This window comes from Carcharhinus amblyrhynchos, chromosome 6, assembly GCF_965287045.1.
Source record: "Carcharhinus amblyrhynchos chromosome 6, sCarAmb.v2.hapA, whole genome shotgun sequence".
NCBI classification, from domain to species: domain Eukaryota; kingdom Metazoa; phylum Chordata; class Chondrichthyes; order Carcharhiniformes; family Carcharhinidae; genus Carcharhinus; species Carcharhinus amblyrhynchos.
Genome location: NC_137329.1, coordinates 118,779,447 through 118,801,726, shown reverse-complemented (window position 1 = coordinate 118,801,726; position 22,280 = coordinate 118,779,447). Strand labels below are relative to the sequence as shown.

At 48.4% G+C, this 22,280-nt stretch overlaps 1 protein-coding gene across 2 annotated transcripts in view; it reads right to left on the bottom strand.

Annotated features, from left to right (window-relative positions):
* rassf3 (Ras association domain family member 3) overlaps nucleotides 1-22,280 on the bottom strand; it is a 169,747-nt gene that overhangs the window by 107,962 nt on the left and 39,505 nt on the right. Inside the window, exons 1-2 of one of the 2 annotated variants that reach the window (XM_080191301.1) lie at nucleotides 13,709-13,814; nucleotides 7,103-7,230 (exon numbers count right to left, since the gene is read on the bottom strand). In XM_080191301.1, coding sequence (XP_080047427.1) covers nucleotides 7,103-7,230; nucleotides 13,709-13,775 — 195 coding nt within the window. In that variant the 5' untranslated portion in view covers nucleotides 13,776-13,814. Of the gene's footprint in view, nucleotides 1-7,102; nucleotides 7,231-13,708; nucleotides 13,815-22,280 lie in introns of those variants that run through there. The other variant, XM_080191300.1, reaches the window with a different exon arrangement.

Sequence of the window (22,280 nt, the reverse complement as noted above, 5' to 3'; positions counted from 1 at the left end):
CCATAGGCCCCTGTGGCACCCAGGCCCAGCTGCCGTCCAGGCCTACACTCGCCCTTCTCGTCTCTTGCTCTCTTTCTTCAGGCCATGGCCTCCTGTCCGGGTTTGGCTCAATGCCAGACCCAAAGCGTAAGGCTCACAGCAATGCCGAACTGTGGCCAATCAGAGGTCAACCCCATTACCCATGATGCAGCAGAACAAACTGGGTCCCATCATTAACAACCTCAATTTGGTTTGATTTATTATTGTCGCATGTACTAACGTAGTGAAAAATGTTGTTTCTTGCACACCGTACAGACAAAACATACTGTTCACAGGGAAAGAAGCGAGAGAGTGCAGAATGTGGTGTTACAGTCATAACTAGGGTGCAGAGAAAGATCAACTTAATGCGAGGTAGGTCCATTCAAAAGTCTGACAGCAGAAGGAAAGGAGCTGTCCTTGAGTCGGTTGGTACGTGACCTCAGACTTTTGTATCTTTTTCCCGACAGAAAAAGGTGGAAGAGAGAATGTCCGGGGCGCGTGGGGTCCTTAATTATGCTGGCTGCTTTACGGAGGCAGCGGGAAATGTAGACAGAGTCAATGGATGGGAGGCTGGTTTGCGTGATGGATTGGGCTACATTCACAATCTTTTGTGGACCCTCAACTTGGGCCCCCATTGCTTCCTTGCAGGGCCCATGAGCTGGAGTGGTTCTGATGAAGTAATGGACTGATGAGTACATAAAATAACAACATTTCAATAAAGTATTTTAAAAACAGATTTTTATATTTTAATGATACGTTACATGTCAATCTATAATCATATCATATTGTATTATTGTATAGTATGGGCAGCACGGTGACACAGCAGTTAGCACTGCTGCCTCACAGCGTCAGGGATCCGGGTTCGATTCCCGGCTCGGGTCACTGTCTGTGCGAAGTCTGCACATTCTCCCCGTGTCTGCGTGGGTTTCCCCCGGATGCTCCGGTTTCCTCCCATTGTCCAAAAGACGTGCTGGTTAGGTGCATTGGCCGTGCTAAATTCTCCCTCAGTGTCCCCGAACAGGCACCAGAGTGTGGATTTTCACCGTAACTTCAACGCAGTGTTAATGTAAGCCGACTTGTGACACTAATAAATAAATAATATCTGCACTTTAATAATTACAAAGTGAATGTCACTGCGTTGCTTTATTAAGGTTGCGCTCTCATTGGTGTCTGGTTAATGTTGAAGTATTAAATGGGAATATTCCCACTGGAAAATATTTTGGGAAGCTGTTTTTTTTGCTGTGTCAAATTAGCTGCAGCAATTCTGGCATTATACTGATGCCAACAGTGAGGGAACGTCTAGTCCTAAATGCCATTACGTTGGCAAGTCCATGTCAGTCAGCTGATGATCATAGTGTACTGGCTTGGATTTAACCACTTCATATGCTGATCAGATACAGGTGTATGTCACAACACAAAGTAATACAATATCACATGATTTGCTCTCTTGGGCCGTCTCCTGAAGACAGTACGATGCGTTCAAACAAAGAGCGTGTCTTACAGATCTCTGCATCTTCATTACATATTCCATATAGGGCAGCACAGTGGCACAGTGGTTAGCACGGCTGCCTCGCAGCGCCAGGGATCTGGGTTCAGTTCCTGCCACGGGTGACTCTCTGGGTACAGTCTCCCCGTGTCTGCACGGGTTTCCTCCGGGTACTCCAGTTTCCTCCCACGCCCCGAAAGATGTGCAGGTTAGGTGGATTGGCCACACTAAATTGACCCTAGTGTCAGGGGGATTAGCGGGGTCAACATGTAGGGATAGGGCTTGGGTGGGATTATTGTTTAGCAGGCTCGATGGACTGAATGGCCTCCTGTGCTGTAGGGATTCGATGATTCTATATTAGTTGAACCGTGCCAGGATATTATAGAATAGAACTTTGGGTTAGACTGCACGTTGAGTAAAGTCCTTTGATCTCAGGTGGGATTTTCCAGTTTCGGGGCAAGAGTGCCCAGAAAATCCTGCCCCTGACGATCACGCCACTATTTTCAACAGAATCGCAAACACAGAAATCATATTGAGTGAGTCTTTTCTAGTTATATCGACAGGGTAGGGAGTGGAACTCTTACCCAAGAGTTGGCAGGGTGTTGTTTCTAGGCAAAAAAACAGTCGGTTTTCTCTCCAGATCTTACCACACTGTGCCAAAAAGAATCGAGGGTGCGTGTTTCACGGCGCCATGGGGTTTTGTTGGCTCAACACCCCAGCAAACCCCGGCTGCACAGAGATCGGGGCGCCAGCTTTAAAGGGCACCCCAATCTGAACCTCAGTGAACCTCCCCCCAGCTCACCGTGGAGGTCTCTGCGGCTCCACTCCCCACCCCTGCTCAATGTCGGTGCTTCTCTACCCCCAACCCCAACCCAATCGCCAGCCCCTTCTCCCCCTCCTCCCCCCCCACACCCCCCCCCCCACGATCACTGGCCCCTCCTCCCCCACCCCCGAACTTCAGCTCCATCTCCCCCACCCTCCCTCCCCCCCCCGCCCCGATCATTGGCCTCTTCTCCCCCCACCGCCCCCCCCCCCCGATCATCTGTCCCTTCTCCCCTCCCGCCCCCCCTGATCATCAGTCTCTTTTCCCACGACCAACCCCCCACCCCCCAACATTTAACACCCTGCCCTAAAGTTGAAGCCGGCGTCTGCCTCGCCCCCTGCACCCTCCATCCCTCCAACGGGCATTGTTGGCACTCCCTGCTTCACCATCTGCTCCAGGCACCACCCGTCCCCATGAGACTCCCACTGACGCCCACTCTAAGACACAGGTTGGCACCAAGACTGCAAAAAATTACAAAGAGGCATGAACGAGCCCCAGTCCATTATTCAAACCAACCTCCCATCCGGTAACTCAGGGAAAGGCAGCCAATATAATTAAGGACCCCACGCACCCCGGACATTCTCTTTTCCACCTTCTTCCATCGGGAAAAAGATACAAAAGTCTGAGGTCACTTACCAACCGACTCAAGAACAGCTTCTTCCCTGCTGCCATCAGACTCTTGAATGGACCAATCCAGTATTAAGTTGATCTTTCTCTACACCCTAGCTATGACTGTAACCCTACACTCTGCACCCTCTTGTTTCCTTCTCTATGAATGGTATGCTTCATCTGTATGCATGCAAGAAACAATACTTTTCACTGTATACTAATACATGTGACAATAACAAATCAAATCAAATGATGCCACCCTGGCAGTTCCAGCCTGTGCCAAGGGGCAATGCCAGGCCCATTGCAAGGACACTGTCTGCCTATGTCACTCTCCCCCAGGTTACACTGATTCTCACAGTAACTTCATTGCAGTGTTAATGTAAGCCTACTTGTGACTCTAATAAACAAACAAAACTTACCTTTTTCTGGGTAAACCTGTTGTAACCATGTCGACGTGACGTCACCTTGACACGGTGTCAGTATCCAGCACGGGGTACACAACCGACAAGGGAAGTGGGTTAATGATATTAAAACATATTGAAATTCATGTAAAGCAGGTTCATTATGGCCTTGAACTTGATGACCTCACCAGCAAAGGGCGGGGAGATCCAAGATCGCGGCCTCGCTGGTGGGATCCGCGATTACGGGCTCAAGGTGGCACCCCAAGAATAGGATGATCAGCCATGATAATCACAGAGGTCCCTTTGGTACGGAAGGAGGCCATTCAGCCCATTAAGTCTGCACCGACCACCCAGGCCCCATCCCCACAACCCCACACATTTACCCTGCTAATCCCCCTGACACCAAGGGGCAATTTAGCCTGGCCAATCAACCTAACCCACACATCTTTAGAATGTGGAAGGAAATTGGAGCACTTGGCGGAAACCCACGCAGACATGGGGAGAACGTGCAAACTCCACACAGACAGTCACCCAAGGCTGGAATTGAATCTGGGACCCCCTGGCGCTGCCAGGCAGCAATGCTAACCACTGTGCCACCACGCCGCCACAGATATCGAATGATGGAGCAGCTTTGAAGGGCTGAATGGCCTACTCTTGTTCCTATGTACCAATAATATTTAGATGGCTTTGGTACATTGTTTCGTGAAAAAATGTTGGCACAGTGGCACAGTGATTAGCACTGTTGCCCCACAGCGCCAGGGACCCGGGTTCGATTCCCTGCGTGGGTCACCGTCCGTGCGGAGTTTGCACATTCTCCCCGTGTCTGCGTGGGTTTCCTCCCACATTCGGAAAGACGTGCCGGTTAGGCGCATTGACCCGAACAGGCGCCGGAGTGTGGCAACTAGGGGAATTTCACAGTAACTTCATTGCAGTGTTAATGTAAAAACTACTTGTGACTAATAAGTAAACTTTAAATGTCTGGATTGGGCCCAGTTAGGCCTCACTGCTTTCAAGATCTTCAAAGGATGGAGAATTATTGGATCTGACTTTGCAGATAACATGAGATTATGACTGAAATGCAGCTATTCTTCATCTTAACCGAAAGAAGTGAGTCGAGGAAAATAGGTTTTAAACTCCACAGCAGCGTGTTGTTACTTGAGTTCCCTGCTGTGGCCAGATTCCAGAATGTTCTGCCACCTTCTGGTTCTTAATGCAATTACCTTTGTTTTGAGGACCTTGTATATTGGAGTTTAACCCTCAAAACACATGGTGAAGAAATGACCTCGCTTTCATAATTTTAGACACAATTACTTGTCCTCCAGAGAGACCAAAACAACTGATTCCCAAGTTCCCACTCACCAACCCATACATTCTTTTATTCATTATATTTTACTCATTCTCCCTCAATGTCAACAAAACGAAGGAGATTGTCATCGACTTCAGAAAGCGTTGTGGAGGACATGCCCCTGTCTACGTCAGCAGGGACAAAGAGGAAATGGTCGAAAGATTCAAGTTTCTAGGCGTCTGAACAACCTGTCCTGGTCCCTCCATGCCAACGCTATAGTTCAGAAAGCCCACCTCTACTTTTTGTGGTCCAGTGGTGAGAGTGGTAGCAGATATGCCAAATTTCCTTAGCCTGTTAAGAAAGGTTGGTGTTGGTGGGCTTTCTTAACTGCAGCATCGGTGTGGAGGGACCAGGACAAGTTGTTGGATTGTTCTGCGTCTTGTTCCCTTGGGGATTCTTGATCATCTGACGCTGATATCACTAACATTATCAATAACGTCATTGTCTAATTAAGATAACCACTAACCCATCCCTCTACAACACGAGACATTAAACTGAGGTCTAGTCCATTGACTCAGCCAGACATAACAGGTTCCATGTCACTGTTTTGACACGGACCATGAAAGTTGTCTTGTTTTCTTTGCCAGTACTTTATTCATCAGCGAACACCATCAAACAAAATGAATCACTGCGCGTGGGATGATAGCGTGCACAAATTAGCTGGCAGCGTTTGCCTATATCACAATGGAGATTATGACCAGGGTTTTACATAAGAACATAAGAATTAGGAGCAGGAGTAGGCCATCTAGCCCTTCGAGCCTGCCCCGCCATTCGATAAGATCATGGCTGATCTGTCGCTGCTCAGTTCCACTTTCCCGCCCTCTCCCCATAACCCTTAATCCCCTCTCTTATCAAAAACCCATCAACCCGCGTCTTAAAAATATTTAGCGAGGCAGCCTCCACCACTTCAACGGGCAGAGAATTCCAGGGTTTTCTCGTCCCACCGTCCCTGGGACTGTAAATTCCCGCCTGAGGTCCATGAGCACCACGGTGGCACTGTGGTTAGCACTGCGGCCTCACAGTGCCAGGGACCCGGGTTCAATTCCAGGCTTGGGTCACGGTCTGTGTGGAGTCTGCACATTCTCCCCGCGTCTGTGTGGGTTTCCTCCGGGTGCTTCAGTTTCCTCCCACAGCCTGAAGGACCTGCTGGTTGGCTATGCCAAATTCTCCCTCAGTGTACGCAAACAGCCGCTGTAGTGTGCCGACTAGGGGATTTTCACAGTAACTTCATTGCAGTGTAACGTAAGCCTACTTATGACACTAATAAATAAACTTTAAAGCTTATCCGTCAAAATCCCTGTCCTGCCCACAATGATTCCCACTGCGGGCGGGACTGGAAGATTTTGGACAACGTTTTTCAAAAATGTAACTAATGAGCCCTGAACAGTTATGGGGTGCTTTGATTAGATTTGATTTATTATTGTCACATGTACTAACATACAGTAAAAAGTATTGTTTCTTGAGCGCTATACAGACAAAGCATACCGTTCATAGAGAAGGAAAGGGGAGAGTGCAGAGTGTAGTGTTACAGTCATAACTAGGGTGTAGCGAAAAACTTAATGCAAGGTAAATCTATTCAAAAGTCACCAAATCTGCAAGAGATTGAATTAAAGGATTGTTAGAGAGTTTAAAAGAGTTAGAATAAAGTTTTAGAAGCACGGAATGAGGGTAAGAGATCGAATTCGAAGATGTGTTGGGAACAGCTCACAAGATTGCCATGCTCCAGGGCCATTTAGGATTGACGAAACAAGGATAAAATTCTTGATATTGTCTCTTAGGAAATAGGGAGCAGTGGGGTTGTGGAGAGAACTGGAGTGAAGGAAGTGCAGGGTGTAGTGTGGGGCAAATAGGAAGATTGTGAACAGGAATTTGGTGGGACAACGTGATTGAGATAAGCTGAATATAGGGGAAGAAATGGTGGGGAGAAACTGTAAAGAACCAGTTTTAAAATTTATTTATTAGTGTCACAATTAGGCTTACATTAACGCTGCAGTGAAGTTACTGCGAAAGCCCCCTCGTTGCCACACTCCACCACTTGTTTGGTTACACTGAGGGAGAATTTAGCATGGCCTATACACCCAACCAGCACGTCTTTCGGACTGTGGGAGGAAACTGGTGCACTCGGAGGAAACCCACGCAGACACGGGGAGAACGTGCAGACTCCACAGAGGCCGAGGCTGGAATCAAACCCAGGTTCCTGGCACCGTGAGGCAGCAGTGCCAACCACTGTGCCACCCAACCAGACAGTTGAAAACACGATGAGGTAGAGCAAAGAAACAGAACCCAGGACTTGATGGTTTATGGCTGCGGTACGTTCGATGATGTCTTCCTCCGACAGGAGAGAAGGCGCTTGAGGTAAGAGGCGCACTGGAACCTTGTACATTCAATTCTAACTGAAAACAAATGAACAAAAATTGTACCTCTCCACTTCCGAGGGGTGGCTGCACCATGTTACCCGATTGGGACGTAGGGTCCACCGGTTTATTGTTGTATTGGCAGTCCAGTTGCACTAAGTGTCGACAGTGTGTGTGACAGGTATACTTGCAGTCTGGAGAAAGCAAACACAAACAGCTCAAATTAGTCTGCTGCAACTCAGCAACGGATGGTGAGAATCGAATGCATTAACTGACCCAGTAATACACAATCCAGTTTATATGGCCCTGTCCGCAAGTCAGAAAAGTATTTGGTTACCATCTGTAGAAAGAGGTGTCAGGCCCCAGTAGTGACTGATGTCCCAAAACTATTTGATTTGATTTATTATTGTTAAATGTATAGCATACAGTGAAAAGTATTGTCTCTTGTGCACTCTGCCCACAGAGTGGCACGGTAGCACAGTGGTTAGCACTGCTGCTTCACAGCTCCAGGGTCCTGGGTTTGATTCCTGGCTTGGGTCATTGTCTGTGTGAAGTTTGCACATTCTCCCTGTGTCTGCGTGGGCTCCCTCTGGGTATTCTGGTTTCCTCCCACAGTCCAAAGATGTGTGGGTTAGATTGATTGGCCATGCTAAAATTGCCCCTTAGTGTCCTGAGATGTGTAGGTTAAAGGGATTAGTGGGTAAATGTATAGGGATATGGGGGTAAGGCCTGGGTGGAATTGTGGTCAGTGCAGACTTGATGGGCCGAATGGCCTCCTTCTGCACTGTAGGGTTTTTAATGATTCTAAAGCATACTGTTCATAGAGAAGGAAAGGAGAGACTGCAGAACGTGGGGTTACAGTCATAGCTAGGGAGTAGAGAAAGATCAACTTAGTGCAACGTAGGTCTATTCAACAGCAGCAGGGAAGAAGCTGTTCTTGAATCGGTTGGTACATGTCCTCAGACTCTTCTATCCTTTTCCTGACAGGAGAAGGTGGAAGAGAGAATGTCCGGGGTGTGTGGGGTCCTTAATTATGCTGGCTGCTTTACCGAGGCAGTGGGAAGTGTAGACAGAGTCAATGGATGGGAGGCTGGTTTGTGTGATACATTCACGACCTTTCATAGTTTCTTGCAGTTTTGGGCAGGGCTGGAGTGCAGCCAAGGTGACTTTAGCATTAATTCCCAAACAGCTCCTCATGTTTACAATCTCATTTCCCCATCAGTTGTGTCCGCTTCATTTCATTTGTACAGATAACATTTTGTCAAGTCTTGAGCCTGTGTATGGATTGCTTCATTGAAACAAAGACTTTACTTCAAGATAATTCTGTCTCTGTAACTAACTCTGCAAAGCTTAAAAAAATTAACTACCCCAGTTTTAACTTGACTACATTTTGAAACTCAGAAGGCATGCTGGGTTAGCGAGAAATTGACTGCGTTTTTGAAAAGTACAATGCCAGCAAAAACAGGCTTTTTAATAAACCAAGCAAAGCTTTTCATAAACAACATCTGTGAGGCCGGTTCCTCCGAGTTAGAGACAGCATGTGCCATTAATTCATTTCAATATCTGACCAGTGCTGTCTCCGTCTGTTCAAAGGAATGAATGGACCCTATGGTGAGGGATTTAATGGGACACGGTAGAAATATTCCCGCGGTGTTCACCATTCCCAGAAACAGAGGACTTGTCACAACGGTCAAATCAAGCTTAATGTGTGTGGCCTCGAGTCTAGACAGGCAACAGGTGAATGAAATGCTGGTTTTGAAGTCAAGATTTTATATCAATTTTTTAATATGATATTAGAAACTGTTGTTTCAAAGGACAAAGTTTTCTCCACTGCCGCATTGTTTTAACCACTTTGGGCTAGAGGTGCACACATTATGGATTGAGGGCTTCAAACATTCCTCAGCACCCCCCACACACCCCCCACCCCCTGTTCTTTTCATTGACTTCCTCATGTTATACAATCATAGAGTCATAAGAACACAAGAAATAGGAGCAGGAGTAGGCCATCTAGCCCTTCGAGCCTGCCCCGCCATTCAATAAGATCATGGCTGATCTGAAGTGGGTCATAGTGCAGAAGGAGGCCATTCAGCCCATCAAGTCTGCACCAACCACAATCCCACCCAGGCCCCTATCCCCATACATTTATCCTAGCTGGTTCCCTTGAAACTAAGGGTCAATTTAGCATGCTCAATCCATTTAACCAGCATATCTTTGGACTGTGGGAAACCGGAGCATCCAAAGACACGGGGAGAATGTGCAAACTCCACACAGACAATGACCCAAACTGGGAATCGAACCCGGGTCCCTGGTGCTGTGAGGCAGCAGTGCTATGTTCCAGCGTACACCACGGCAGTTCTCAGGAAACTTCTCCTGGGCAAGATCCACACGATGTCAGTGAGATCCAAGAAATTCCCCCTGGGTGGTTGGGGGCAGGGCTGGACAGTGCACATGAGCACTGCCAGCCTGGCATCCTGACACCGCCCACCAGGCACCAACCAGTGCCTAGAGGGACAGGGCCTGATGGGAGGCAGGGCCTGATTGGGGCAGGCACAGGACACGAGGTGAGTGGTGTGGGGGATGACTGACTGGCTGGGCAGCAATTGTGGGGGGTGCAATCGAGGGGTGGGGGGGTATGTTCAGGGCAGCGATCGGAGGGAGTGTACTCGGATGGGGCAGCCATCAGGGATGAGGGCAATCGGCCAGGGTGGCGATCTGGGGGGAGAACAGAGGGGTCACAAATCTCGCAGTATACTGTGTACACAGTACGCAGGTGCAATGGCGCCCCTAGAGCTCAGCAGCCAACCTCACAGGCATGCTGAGACTCCAAATCCCTATGGGCAAGGTTCATATTCCAACCTCTGTTACCTCACTGAAAAAGACGGGCAAGAAAACCCCCCCCTTCGGAGAACATTCTACCCGATGTGTTTTTCTAACAGGAACGGTTACGCAAAGCAGGCAACTCCAGGGACAAAACAAAACATGGAAGAAAAGGGCACCTCACAGCCAATTAAATACTTTCAAGGTGCAGTTGCTGTTGTAACATGAGGAAATGTGGCAGCCATTTTGTGCACAGCAAGCTCCCATGGACAGATTAATGGCCTGATGGTCCATGTCATGAATGTTGGATTATGGGATGTATGTCTCCCACACACTGAAGTTCCCCTGCCCCCCACCCCCCTGCAAATAGGGCCAAGGGATATTTTACTGATGAGGACAGATGGGGTCTTGTTTTAGCGTCCAACCCAAAAGATAACATCGCCTGACAGTGTAGCACTCCCTCAGCACTGCACTGGGGGCATCAACCTGGATTAAGCCCTACAGCCTCAAATGTGGGGCTCGTAGCCCAGGGCTACAGCCTCAGAGGTGAGAGTGTGACCATGAGGGGTGGCATGGTGGCACAGTGGTTAGTACTGCTGCCTCACAGCGCCAGGGTCCCAGGTTTGATTCCAGCTTCGGGTGACTGTCTTTGCACATCTTCCTGGTGTCTGCGTGGGTTTCCTCCGGGTGCTTCGGTTTCCTCCCACAGTCCAAAGTTGTGCAGGTTAAGTGGGTTGATACTGCTAAATTGCCCTTCAGTGTCCCAAGATTTACCAACGCCTCTACTTTCTCAGGAGACGAAGGAAATTTGGCATGTCAGCTATAGCTCACAGCAATGTTTACAGATGCACCATAGAAAGCATTCTTTCTGGTTCTATCACAGCTTAGCATGTCTCCTGCTCTGCCCAAGACCCAAGGAACTACAAAAGGCTGTGAATGTAGCCCAATCCATCACGCAAACCAGCCTCCCATCCATTGACTCTGTCTACACTGCCTCGGAAAAGCAGCTAGCGTAATTAAGGACTCCAAGTACCCTCAATATTTTCTCTTCCACCTTCTTCTGTCAGGAAAAAGATACAAAAGACTGAGGCCACGTACCAACTGATTCAAGAACAGCTTCTTTCCTGCTGCTGTCAGACTTTTGAACGGACCTACCTTGCATTAAGTTGATCTTGGTCCACTTTGGTAGGAATAATGGTAGGAAGGACTATTACTTACGGGGCGAAAAACTGCAGCATGCGACGGTGCAGAGGGACCTCGGGGTCCTTGTGCATGAGTCGCAAAAACCCAGCTTGCAGGTGCAGCAGGTGGTCAGGAAGGCGAATGGGATGCTGGCCTTCATAGCGAAGGGGATTGAATATAAAAGTAGGGAGGTCTTGCTGCAGCTGTATAGGGCATTGGTGAGGCCGCAGCTGGAGTACTGTGTGCAGTTTTGGGCGCCGCACCTGCGCAAAGATATTTTGGCCTTGGAGGGAGTGCAGAGGAGGTTTACTAGGCTGATACTGGAGTTGAGGGGGTTGAGCTATGAGGAGAGGCTGAATAAACTGGGCTTGTACTCGTTAGAGTTTAGAAGAATGAGGGGAGATCTCATTGAGACGTATAAGATGATGAATGGGATGGATAGGATAGAAGTGGAGAGACTCTTCCCGCTCAAAAAAGACAGTAGGACTAGGGGGCACAGCCTCAAGATAAAAGGGGGGTGGTTTAGAACGGAGTTGAGGAGAAACTTCTTCACTCAAAGGGTGGTGAATCTCTGGAATTCTCTGCCCGTTGAAGTGGTGGAGGCTACCTCGCTAAATATTTTTAAGACGCGGGTTGATGGGTTTTTGATAAGAGAGGGGATTAAGGGTTATGGGGAGAAAGCGGGAAAGTGGAACTGAGCAGCGACAGATCAGCCATGATCTTATTGAATGGCGGGGCAGGCTCGAAGGGCTAGATGGCCTACTCCTGCTCCTATTTCTTATGTTCTTATGTTCTTATGTTCTTTCTCTAGCTATGACTGTAACACTACATTCCACACTGCATTGTTTCCTTCTCTATGAGCGGTATGCTTTGTCCGTATAGTGCGCAGGAAACAATACTTTTCACTGTATACTAATACATGTGACAATAATAAATCAAATCAAAAAAAACCAAATAAATCACCAGGATGCTGCCTTGGGATGGAACATATAAGTTATGAAGAGAGGTTGGATAAGCTTGGGAAGACTGAGGGGTGACCCGAGCGAGGTGTACAAGATTATGAGGGACGTGGACAGAGTGGATAAGGAGCAGTTGTTCCCCTTAGTTGAAGGGTCAGTCTTGGGGGGGAGGGGGGGCAGAGGTTCCAGGTGAGGGACAGGATGTTGAAGGAAGATGTGAGGAAACTTTTTTTTTTACTCAGGGGGATGGTGACAGTCTGGAATGCGCTATCTAGGAGGGTGATGGAGGTGGGATGCCTCACATCCTTTACAAAGTAGTTGGCACGCCATAGCATTCAAGGCTATTGGCCAAGTGCTGGCAGATAGGATTAGGTGGGAGTTCAGGTGTTTCTTATGGGTGGGTGCTGACTGGATGGGCCAAAGGGCCTCTTCTTCACTGTAAGATTCTATTATCCTTTGATATGTGGAGTTGCAGGGTTAGAGCCTGGGTAATATGCTCTGTTGGGAGAGTCAGTGCAGACTCGATGGGCCGAAGGGCCTTCTCTGCACTATGAGCCGGACGCCGAGAGTTCTGATGAAGAGAAGAAAACAAATGTTCCAATAATAACATAAACCAGGAAACCAACACAGTGCCAGTGGGATGGCTCTGCACCTTAAAAGGGAAGATGCTTTCCATTTTGTATTAAGCAGCTTACTGAGCTGCAACGGACATTGAAATATCCCTGTGTAGGTTAGGACAGTTTGAAAGAAACTGAATTTCACAGAGGGGCGGAGATAAAGAGATGACCGGCAAAACTTTTACAATGGTGGTTTCAGCAGGGGGTTAATGTGTAATCTCGCTGTGAATGAAAATGCTGCACTCACACTTGCTGCCCCCTCCAGCTGCTGGACGCAGTGGCCAGTTTTGCAAAGCGAGCATCGGCCGCAAGTTGGCCAGTTCTATAGCTAACCGGCAGAGAGTCCGAGAGAGATTAGCATCGGCAGAGCTTAATGAAATCCGCTAAGCCTCCAGCACAATTACAGCAGTGAGACTGTTGTCTGTTACAACAACAGACCCGGGTACATGAGGCAGAGCATGTACAGAAAAGATCTTTAAATCTCACTCAGTCCCGTCAGGCAGGGTCACGGAGCACGGAAACAGGCCCTTTGGCCCAACTTGTCCATACTGACCGAGCTTCCGAATCTGAGCCAGTCCCACTTGTCTGCATATCCCTCAAAACCTTTCCCATCCATGTACCTGTCCAATTATTCCTCTACCGCCTCCTCTGGCAGCTCATTCCATACACTCACCATCCTCTTTGTGAAGAGTTTGCCCCTCAGGTTCCCTTTTCCCCTCTCACCTACACCCTCTAGTATTGGGAAGTCCCCCCTACCCTGGGGAAAAGGCCTCAGCTATTCACCTTACCCAAGCCCCCCGCGATTTTGTAAGCCTCTATAAGATCACCCCTCATACTCTTAACGCTCCAGTGGAAAAAAGGTCCCAGCCTTCCCAGCCTCTCCTTATAATTCACTTAATGGTTAGTTGCAATTCCTTACAAACCTTCCAGTCCCAGTAACGTCCTTGCTAATATATTTTTTTGCACCCTTTCCAGTTTAATAGCATCCTTCCTGTAGGATTTTTCCTATAGATATTTAAAGAAAAAGGCACTTCTCCCACCGCCTCCCACCACCCCCCCGCAAACCAACCCCCCCCCTCAACTCCCACCCTCCCTACCTGAAGATTTTCTCCTTATCATCTGCAATGTGATGTTGTTCGACAGTTTGCAAATAGCTATTCCCATCCTGACATTCCGAATGTCAGGGAAAAGTCTCCCTCTCGGGCGAGGGGAGTCACTCGAATGTTGGCTGACTCAGCATCATTATGACAGCGAACTTGTCACAGGGGCAGCGCAAGGCTCTGACTGAGCTTTGGCCAAAGCCCAACAAATCCCGTCGTGTTACTTACTACCCAGCTCCTCTGCAGGCTTCACCAGCCTGTTTGTTCAGAGAAACCAGCGGCAGTCGCTAAGTGGGTATTTGCCTTTCCTTTTCATTCTGTTGCTATAATATTTGAATTTCAAATGCTATTTCAGTAGCAATCCTGCTTGGGGGTCTTTTGCAGCACGGAACAAGGTACAAATCAAACAGCACGGTCCACATCTATTCAAATAAAATGCACGTTGTATGCTTGATGCAAGAGCACTCTATCAATCACCCGCTGCTCCATTAGTTTACAGGTCGCATGCAATCCTTTCCGGAGGATGCCTTTTGCTGGAAATACCAACCAGCTAATTGCTTAAAGCTTCCGGATGTCTCAAAGTCTTTGTGCCCATGTGTGGCACGGTGGCACGCTGGTTAGCGCTGCTGCCTCACAGCGCCAAGGACCCGGGTTCGATTCCAACCTTGGGTCACTGTCTGGGTGGAGTTTGCACGTTCTCCCCGTGTTCGTATGGGTTTCCTCTGGATGCTCCGGTTTCCTCCCGCAGTCCAAACATGTGGTAGGGTGGACCAGGCATGTTAAATTGCCCCTTAGTGTCCAATGATGTGATGGTTAGGTGGATTGGCTATGTGAAATTGTCCCTTGGTGTCCCAAGAATTGTAAGTTAGGTGGATCAGCCATGCTAAATTGCCCCTTAGTCCCAAAGTGCGTAGTTAGGTGGATTGGCCATGCTAAATTGCCCCTTAGTCCCAAAGTGCGTAGTTAGGTGGATTGGCCATGCTAAATTGCCCCTTAGTGTCCAAAGATGCGTAGGTCAGGTGGATTGGCCATGCTAAATTGCCCCTTAGTGTCCAAAGATGCGTAGGTTAGGTGGATTGGCCATGCTAAATTGCCCCTTACTGTCCAAAGATGCGTAGGTTAGGTGGATTGGCCATGCTAAATTGCCCCTTAGTGTCCAAAGATGCGTAGGTTAGGTGGATTGGCCATGTTAAATTGCTCCTTAGCATCCCAAGGTTAGGTGGATCAGCCATGCTAAATTGCCCCTTAGTCCCAAGGTGCTTAGTTAGGTGGATTGGTCATGCTAAATTGCCCCTTAGTGTCCAAAGATGTGCAGTTTAGTTGGATCGGCCATGCTAAATTGACCCTAGTGTCCAAAGATGTATAGGTTAGGCGGATTGACCATGCTAAATTGCCCCTTAGTGTCCAAAGATGCGTAGGCTAGGTGGATTGGCCATGCTAAATTGCCCCTTAGTATCCCAAATGTATAGGTTAGGTGGATTAGCCATGCTAAATTATGGGTTACTCAGATAGGGTGGGGGAGAGGGTCTGGGTAAGATACTTTGTCAGAAAGTCGGTACAGACTCGATGGGCCGAATGGTTTCCTGCACCGCCAAGATTCTATGATAAAAATTTTCTCTGATGATCAGATCCCCAGCCTCTTGTGAAATTGTAAATCATGGCTGCACGATAGAAACACAGCTGGGAAGAAAGATTTACAGAACTCTAATTCAATCAGGAAACAAACTGCTCCAGATTTTAGCTTCCGATTCATGGGTTCCGCTGAAAGATCCGATTGGATTTCTTTCTAATCCTTTTTCCTGCAAACCAGCACTGATTTAGATAAGTGATGCTATCGTGCCGTGGAAAACGATGAAGAGATTATCTTTGCACCAGCAATTTTCATCAATGATAAAGGCCCCTCTACATGTGGCAGGATGCTTGTTCTGTGTTGAAATATTCTGCTACGCGGGGGTCACATGTGGGACCTCGTAATGCCTTCCATCAGGCACTTGCAGGCTGGACCTCTCTCTCTTGACACAGAAAATAATAGAATTGTAGAATGGTTACAACACAAAAGGAGACCATGTGGCCCTCCACATTCGTGTTGCTTCTCTAAAGCACGGTGGCACAGTGCTGCCTCACAGCGCCAAGGACCCGGGTTCGATTCCTGGCTTCGGTCATTGTCTGTTTGCACATTCTCTCTGTGTCTGTGTGAGTTTCCTCTGGGTGCTCCGGTCTTCTCCCACTGTCTGAAAGACGTGCTGGTGAGGTGCATTGGCCATGGTAAATTTTTCCTTAGTGTACCTGAACAGGAGCCAGAGTGTGGCAACTAGGGGATTTTTACAGCAACTTCACCACTGTGTGAATGTAAACCTACTTGTGATTAACAAATGAAAAAACCTTAAAGGAGCATTTCAACTGATTACACTCTCTTTAGCCAAGCAGATTTTCAAATTAGATAATCCAGTTTGAATGCTGCAACTGAATCTGTCTCCACCGCACTCTCAGACAGTGCATTCCAGATTCTAACCACTCACTGTGTGAATCTGTCTCCACTACACTCTCCGACAGTACATTCCAGATCCTAACCACTCGCTGTGTGAATCTGTCTCCGCCACACTCTCAGACAGTGCATTCCAGATTCTAACCACTCGCTGTGTGAATCTGTCTCCACCACACTCTCCGACAGTACATTCCAGATCCTAACCACTCGCTGTGTGCATCTGTCTCCACCACACTCTCAGACAGTGCATTCCAGATCCTAACCACTCGCTGTGTGAATCTGTCTCCACCACACTCTCAGACAGTGCATTCCAGGTCCTAACCACTCGTTGTGTGAATCTGTCTCCACCACACTCTCAGACAGTGCACTCCCAATCCTAACCACTCGCTGTGTGAATCTATCTCCACCACACTCTCAGACAGTGCATTCCCTATCCCAACCACTCGCTGTGTGAATCTGTTTGCACCACACTCTCAGAATGTGCATTCCAGCGCCAGGGACCTGGGTTTGATTCCTGGCTTGGATCACTGTCTGTGCAGAGTGTGCGCATCCTCCCCGTGTCTGCATGGGTTTCCATTGGTTGCTTTTCACAGTAACTTCACTGCAATGTTAATCAGTAAGCCTATTTGTAACACTAATAAATAAACATTAATCTCCTCTACCACCCTGCTACATATCTGCACAAGTCCAATTCGGACCTTTGGAGCATCACAGATTGTAACCACTCCATCACTGGTGGACATGCTTTTGGGTGTTTATGCCCTAAGTTCTGGAATTCCTTCCCTAAACCGCTCTAACTCACTGTCCCCCTTTAAGATTCTCCTTCAAACTGACCTCTTTGACCAAGCTATTGGTCACCTGACCAAGCTACTGGTCACCGGACCAAGCTATTGGTCACCTGACCAAGCTACTGGTCACTGGACCAAGCTACTGGTCACCTGACCAAGCTACTGGTCACCTGACCAAGCTACTGGTCACCGGACCAAGCTACTGGTCACCGGACCAAGCTATTGGTCACCTGACCAAGCTACTGGTCACCGGACCAAGCTATTGGTCACCGGACCAAGCTACTGGTCACCTGACCAAGCTACTGGTCACCGGACCAAGCTATTGGTCACCTGACCAAGCTACTGGTCACTGGACCAAGCTACTGGTCACCTGACCAAGCTACTGGTCACCGGACCAAGCTACTGGTCACCTGACCAAGCTACTGGTCACCTGACTAAGCTACTGGTCACCTGACCAAGCTACTGGTCACCGGACCAAGCTACTGGTCACCTGACCAAGCTACTGGTCACCTGACTAAGCATCTCCAGATGTGGCTCAGTATCATCTTTGTTCTGGTGACATGTTTTGGGCACCTTGTTATGTTAAAGCTGCTATATCAATATAAGTTGTTGTTGTTTTAGTTGCAGCAGTGTATTTGTACGTGTTTGGTTTTTTACAGTTCCACTGTTGATTACGAGAGGCCGAGACGGGCGGGTGGATAGTCAGAGGCTTTTTCCCAGGGTGGAAGTGTCAATTACCAGGGGACACAGGTTCGAGGTGAGAGCGGGAAGTTTCAGGGAGATGTGCGGGAGAAGTTTTTCACGCAGTGAGCGGTGGGTGAGGGGACCGCGCTGCCAGAGGAGGCAGGGGAAGGAGGCACATTAGCAACATTTAAATGGCAACTGGATGGGGTACATGACTAGAGAAGGAGTAGAGGGATACGGACAAAGTAAAGGCAGAAGGTTTTTCTTAGCTTAGTTGGGGCATTTTGACCGGCACAGGCTCAAAGGCCTCTTCCTGTGCTGTATGGTGGGACCTGGGTTCGATTCCCAGCTTGGGTCACTGTCTGTGCGGAGTCTGCACATTCTTCCTGTGTCTGCGTGGGTTTCCTCAGGTGCTCCAGTTTCATCCCACAGTCTGAAAGACGCGCTGGTTAGATGCATTGGCCGTGCTAAATTCTCCCTCGGCGTACCCCAACAGGCGCCGGAGTGTGGCGACTAGGGGATTTTCACAGTAACTTCATTGCGTTGTTAACGTAAGCCTTACTTGTGACATTAATAAATAAACTTTAACTTTGTTCTTTGTCACGGAAAGTGGCAGGAAGTTATAAGCTTGCAGGCTGCACGAAGCCAGCCAAACAATCCAAAAAGGAAACTGAAAATGTGGGAACAAAACTCAGCCGGTCTCCAGAGAGAGAAACTGAGTTAATGTTTCCAAATTCGGGTGCCTCTTCTTCAGAGCTTCTGCCTGAGTTATCCAAAAAAATCCAAAAGGCGTCTGGGTCCACTGCGGGGACGGTGGAAACTGAAAATGAAATGGCTTAAAATCCACATCATAGAATCCGACAGTGCACCACCTCCCCCACTCCCCGCACCCCCCCTCCCCCAGCACCCCCCCCGTCACACTGTTCGCTCACAGGACTGGTGCCAAACACGTTCAGAGTGGACAACGTGATCACAAGCCCCACAAAACTGCAGTGACAGCCGCTGCAACAATTACTTCCTTATTTGATTATTTGGTGCACTGTGGCTTATCTCGACTTGCCTGAGGGAATCAAGATGACATTTCAGATAAACTCTGTATCAGCGATTCACGTCCACAACGTACGATGCACCAGCCAAGGAGACATGACCTGGCACTGGGTTCACTCAGCTTCCTCTGGTCAAGGAACTGCCTTGGCCGGTGAATCATTTTGTGGATTTGGGACAGTGACCCAAAGAGTAATGTGTTTACATTCATTCGTGGGACATGGATATCGCTGGCCAGCCAGCAATTATTGCCCATCCTTAATTGCCCTTGAAGGGCAGTTGAGAGTCAATGCCATAGCTGTGGACCTGGAGTCACATGTAGGCCAGACCGGGTAAGGGTGGCAGATTCCCTTCCCTAAAGGGCATTAGTGAACCAGATGAGGTTTTCCGACAATGGTTTCATGATCATCAGTAGATTCTTAACTCCAGATATTTTTTATTGAATTTAAATTCCACTGTCTGCCATGGTGGGATTCGAACCCGGGTCCCCAGAACATTAGTTGAGTTTCTGGATGAATAGTCGAGTGATAATAGCACTAATCCATCTAATCCAGGTGTTAAAAGCATTTGGGGAAGAGTCTAAGATAAGAACCAGAGGATGCTTACATCAGGTTAAAGCCAAACAGGTTTATTTGGAATCACGAGCTTTAGGAGCGTTGCCCCTTCATCAGGTGATGGGACTCACCTGATGAAGGAGCAGTGCTCCGAAAGCTCGTGATTCCAAATAAACCTGTTGGACTTTAACCTGGTGTTGGGAGATTCCTTACTGTGTCTACCCCAGCCGGCATCTCCACATAACTGGGGTTTAATTGGGGAGTTGGAGGGGGGTAGATAATCTAATTTGCCCCAAAGTGACACAAGCTCTTCAAGGGGGTAATATTATCATAGAACCACCGCAGTGCAGAAGGAAGCCCATTCGGCCCATCGAGTCTGCACCGGCTTTCTGACAGAATATTCTGGCACTGCGTCGCCGGTATGGAGCCTTTCCTGCCGGAAGTGTTCGCCGTACAAGTGGCCACGTCAACACGCGGGGGATTCGGAAACAAGGCGGGAATTCCGTTGCAGTAGAACGGCCCCAGAGTCAGGCTTTTCAAAGACACCCAACAGACTGAGGGCCCAACTCCCATGGGCTGCATTTTGGTTTGTCAGTTGGACATCATCCAGATGCTTCCGTGAAGGATTAACTCATTTGGAAATGACAGGAAGAGGCTAAGTAAGCAATCAGTTGCTAAGAAATCTCCAGGAGCGCTCAAATTAGAGGACGAACTGGTTGCTAGGCCAACAGTAAAAGGATGAAGTAAGGCTTTTAACAGCTTGGAAGCTTTTTGAGGTCGTGGTGACAATCGCTCTGGGAATTAACTGTCCTTTTCTCTTGGAGGGAAGAAAATGACTGGTTTTTGTTCGAGAGTTGAGCCCTGGTTCTTACACCGATCATCGATCATTGATGTTAAACATGCCAACCTGCCAGGGGACCTCGCACTTCCACCTCATCTAACACGTACAGCCTCAAGCTAAAATCTCTTCCTAAGGGAGATGTGCGACTCTGTCAGACTTACAGGCCTTGTATAGAACACAAAACGACCCTGGGAGAGCACTACCCACATGTCAAGTCAGACAGCTGACTCCCACCCTGGAGATCTGATAGTGAAAGCTCTGCTGCGGGAGTGCTGCACTGTTGGAAGGAACGACACGGTGGCACAGTAGTTAGCATTGCTGCATCATAGCACCAGGGACCCGCGTTCAATTCTGGCCTTGGGGCCATTGTCTGTGTGGAGTTTGCACATCCTCCCCGTCTATGGGTTTCTGCCAGACACTCTGGTTTCCTCCTACAGCCCAAAGATGAACAGGTTAGGTGGATTGGCCATGCTGAGTTGCCCCTTAGTGTCAGGGGGATTAGTAGGGTAAATATGTAGTGTTATGGGGATAGGGCCTGAGTGGGATTGTTGTTGCTGTAGGCTCGATGGGCCGAATGGCCTCTTCTGCACCACAGGGATTCTCAAGTATCCGCTTCAGATGAGATGCTAAGGCCTGCCTTCTTTTCAGGTGGACTCCAATGATCCCATGGATGCGGTTGCCTGAGACAGGGGTGCAGAGGAGATTGACCAGGATGTTGCCTAGGCTGGAGCGTTCCAGCTATGAAGAGAGGCTGGTTAGGCTGGGGTGGTTTTCCTTGGAGCAGAGAGAAGGCTGAAGGGGGGCCTGATTGAGGTGTACAAAATTACGAGGGGCATCGATGCTTTTCCACTTAGCAGACGGGTCAATAACCAGGGGGCATAAACTTAAGGTAAGGCGCTGGAGATTTAGAGGGGATTTGAGGAAATGTTTTTTCAACCAGATGGTGGTGGGAAACTGGAACTCACTGCCTGAGAGGGCGGTAGAGACAGGAACCCTCACAACATTCAAGAAACATTTAGACGAACTCTTGAAATACGACAGCAAACAAGGCTACGGACCAAGTGCTGGAAAATGGGGTTAGAATGGAGAAGTGCTTGTTGGCCAGCACAAACAGGATGGGCCAAAAGGCCTCTTTCTGTAATTTAAGACTCTCTGACTATTTTGAAGACACACAGAAGAGTTTTCCCCAGTGTCCTGGTCAATGTTCATCCCTCAGTTAGCATCACTAATATCAGGCGGTCTGGTTATTTACAGAGAAACATAGAAACTAGAAGCAGGAGTAGGCCATTCGGCCCTTCGAGACTGTTCCGCCATTCATTTTGATCATGACTGATCATCAATATCCTGATCCCCCTTCCCCCCGTCCGCACCCCCTGCCCTCCAATCCCTTGATCCCTTTAGCCCAAGAGCTATATCTAATTTCTTCTTGAAATCACACAACGTTTTGGCCTCAACTACTTTCTGTGGTAGTGAATTCCACGATTCACCATCCTCTGGGTGAAGACATTTCTCCTCACCTCAGTTCTGAAAGGTTTATCTCTTATCCTCAAACTATGATCCCTAGTTCTGGAATTCCGCACCATTGGGAACATTCCTTCCGAATCTACCTTGTCTAACCCTGTTAGAATTTTATAAGTTTCTATGAGATTCCTTCTCACTCTTCTAAATTCCAGTGAATATAATCCTAACCAATTTAGTCTCTCCTCACATGACAGACCTGCCATCCCAGGAATCAGCCAGGTAAACCTTCACCGTACTCCTTCTATAGAGAGGACATCCTTCCTCAGATAAGGACACCAAAATTGCACGCGATACTCCAGGTGTGGCCTCACCAACGCCCTGTACAGTTGCAGCAAAACATCTCAATCACTATATTCAAATCCTCTCGCTATGAAGGCCAACATACGGCACAGTAGCACAGTGGTTAGCACTGCTGCTTCACAGCTCCATCGTCCTGGGTTTGATTCCCGGCTCGGGTCACTGTCTGTGTGGAGTTTGCACGTTCTCCTTGTGTCTGGGTACTCCGGTTTCCTCCCACAGTCCAAAGATGTGCAGGTTAGGTTGATTGGCCATGCTAAGAAATTGCCCCTTAGTGTCCAGGGATGCGTAGGTTAGAGGGATTAGTGGGTATAATATAGAGGGATATTGGGGTAGGGCCTCAGTGGGATTGTGT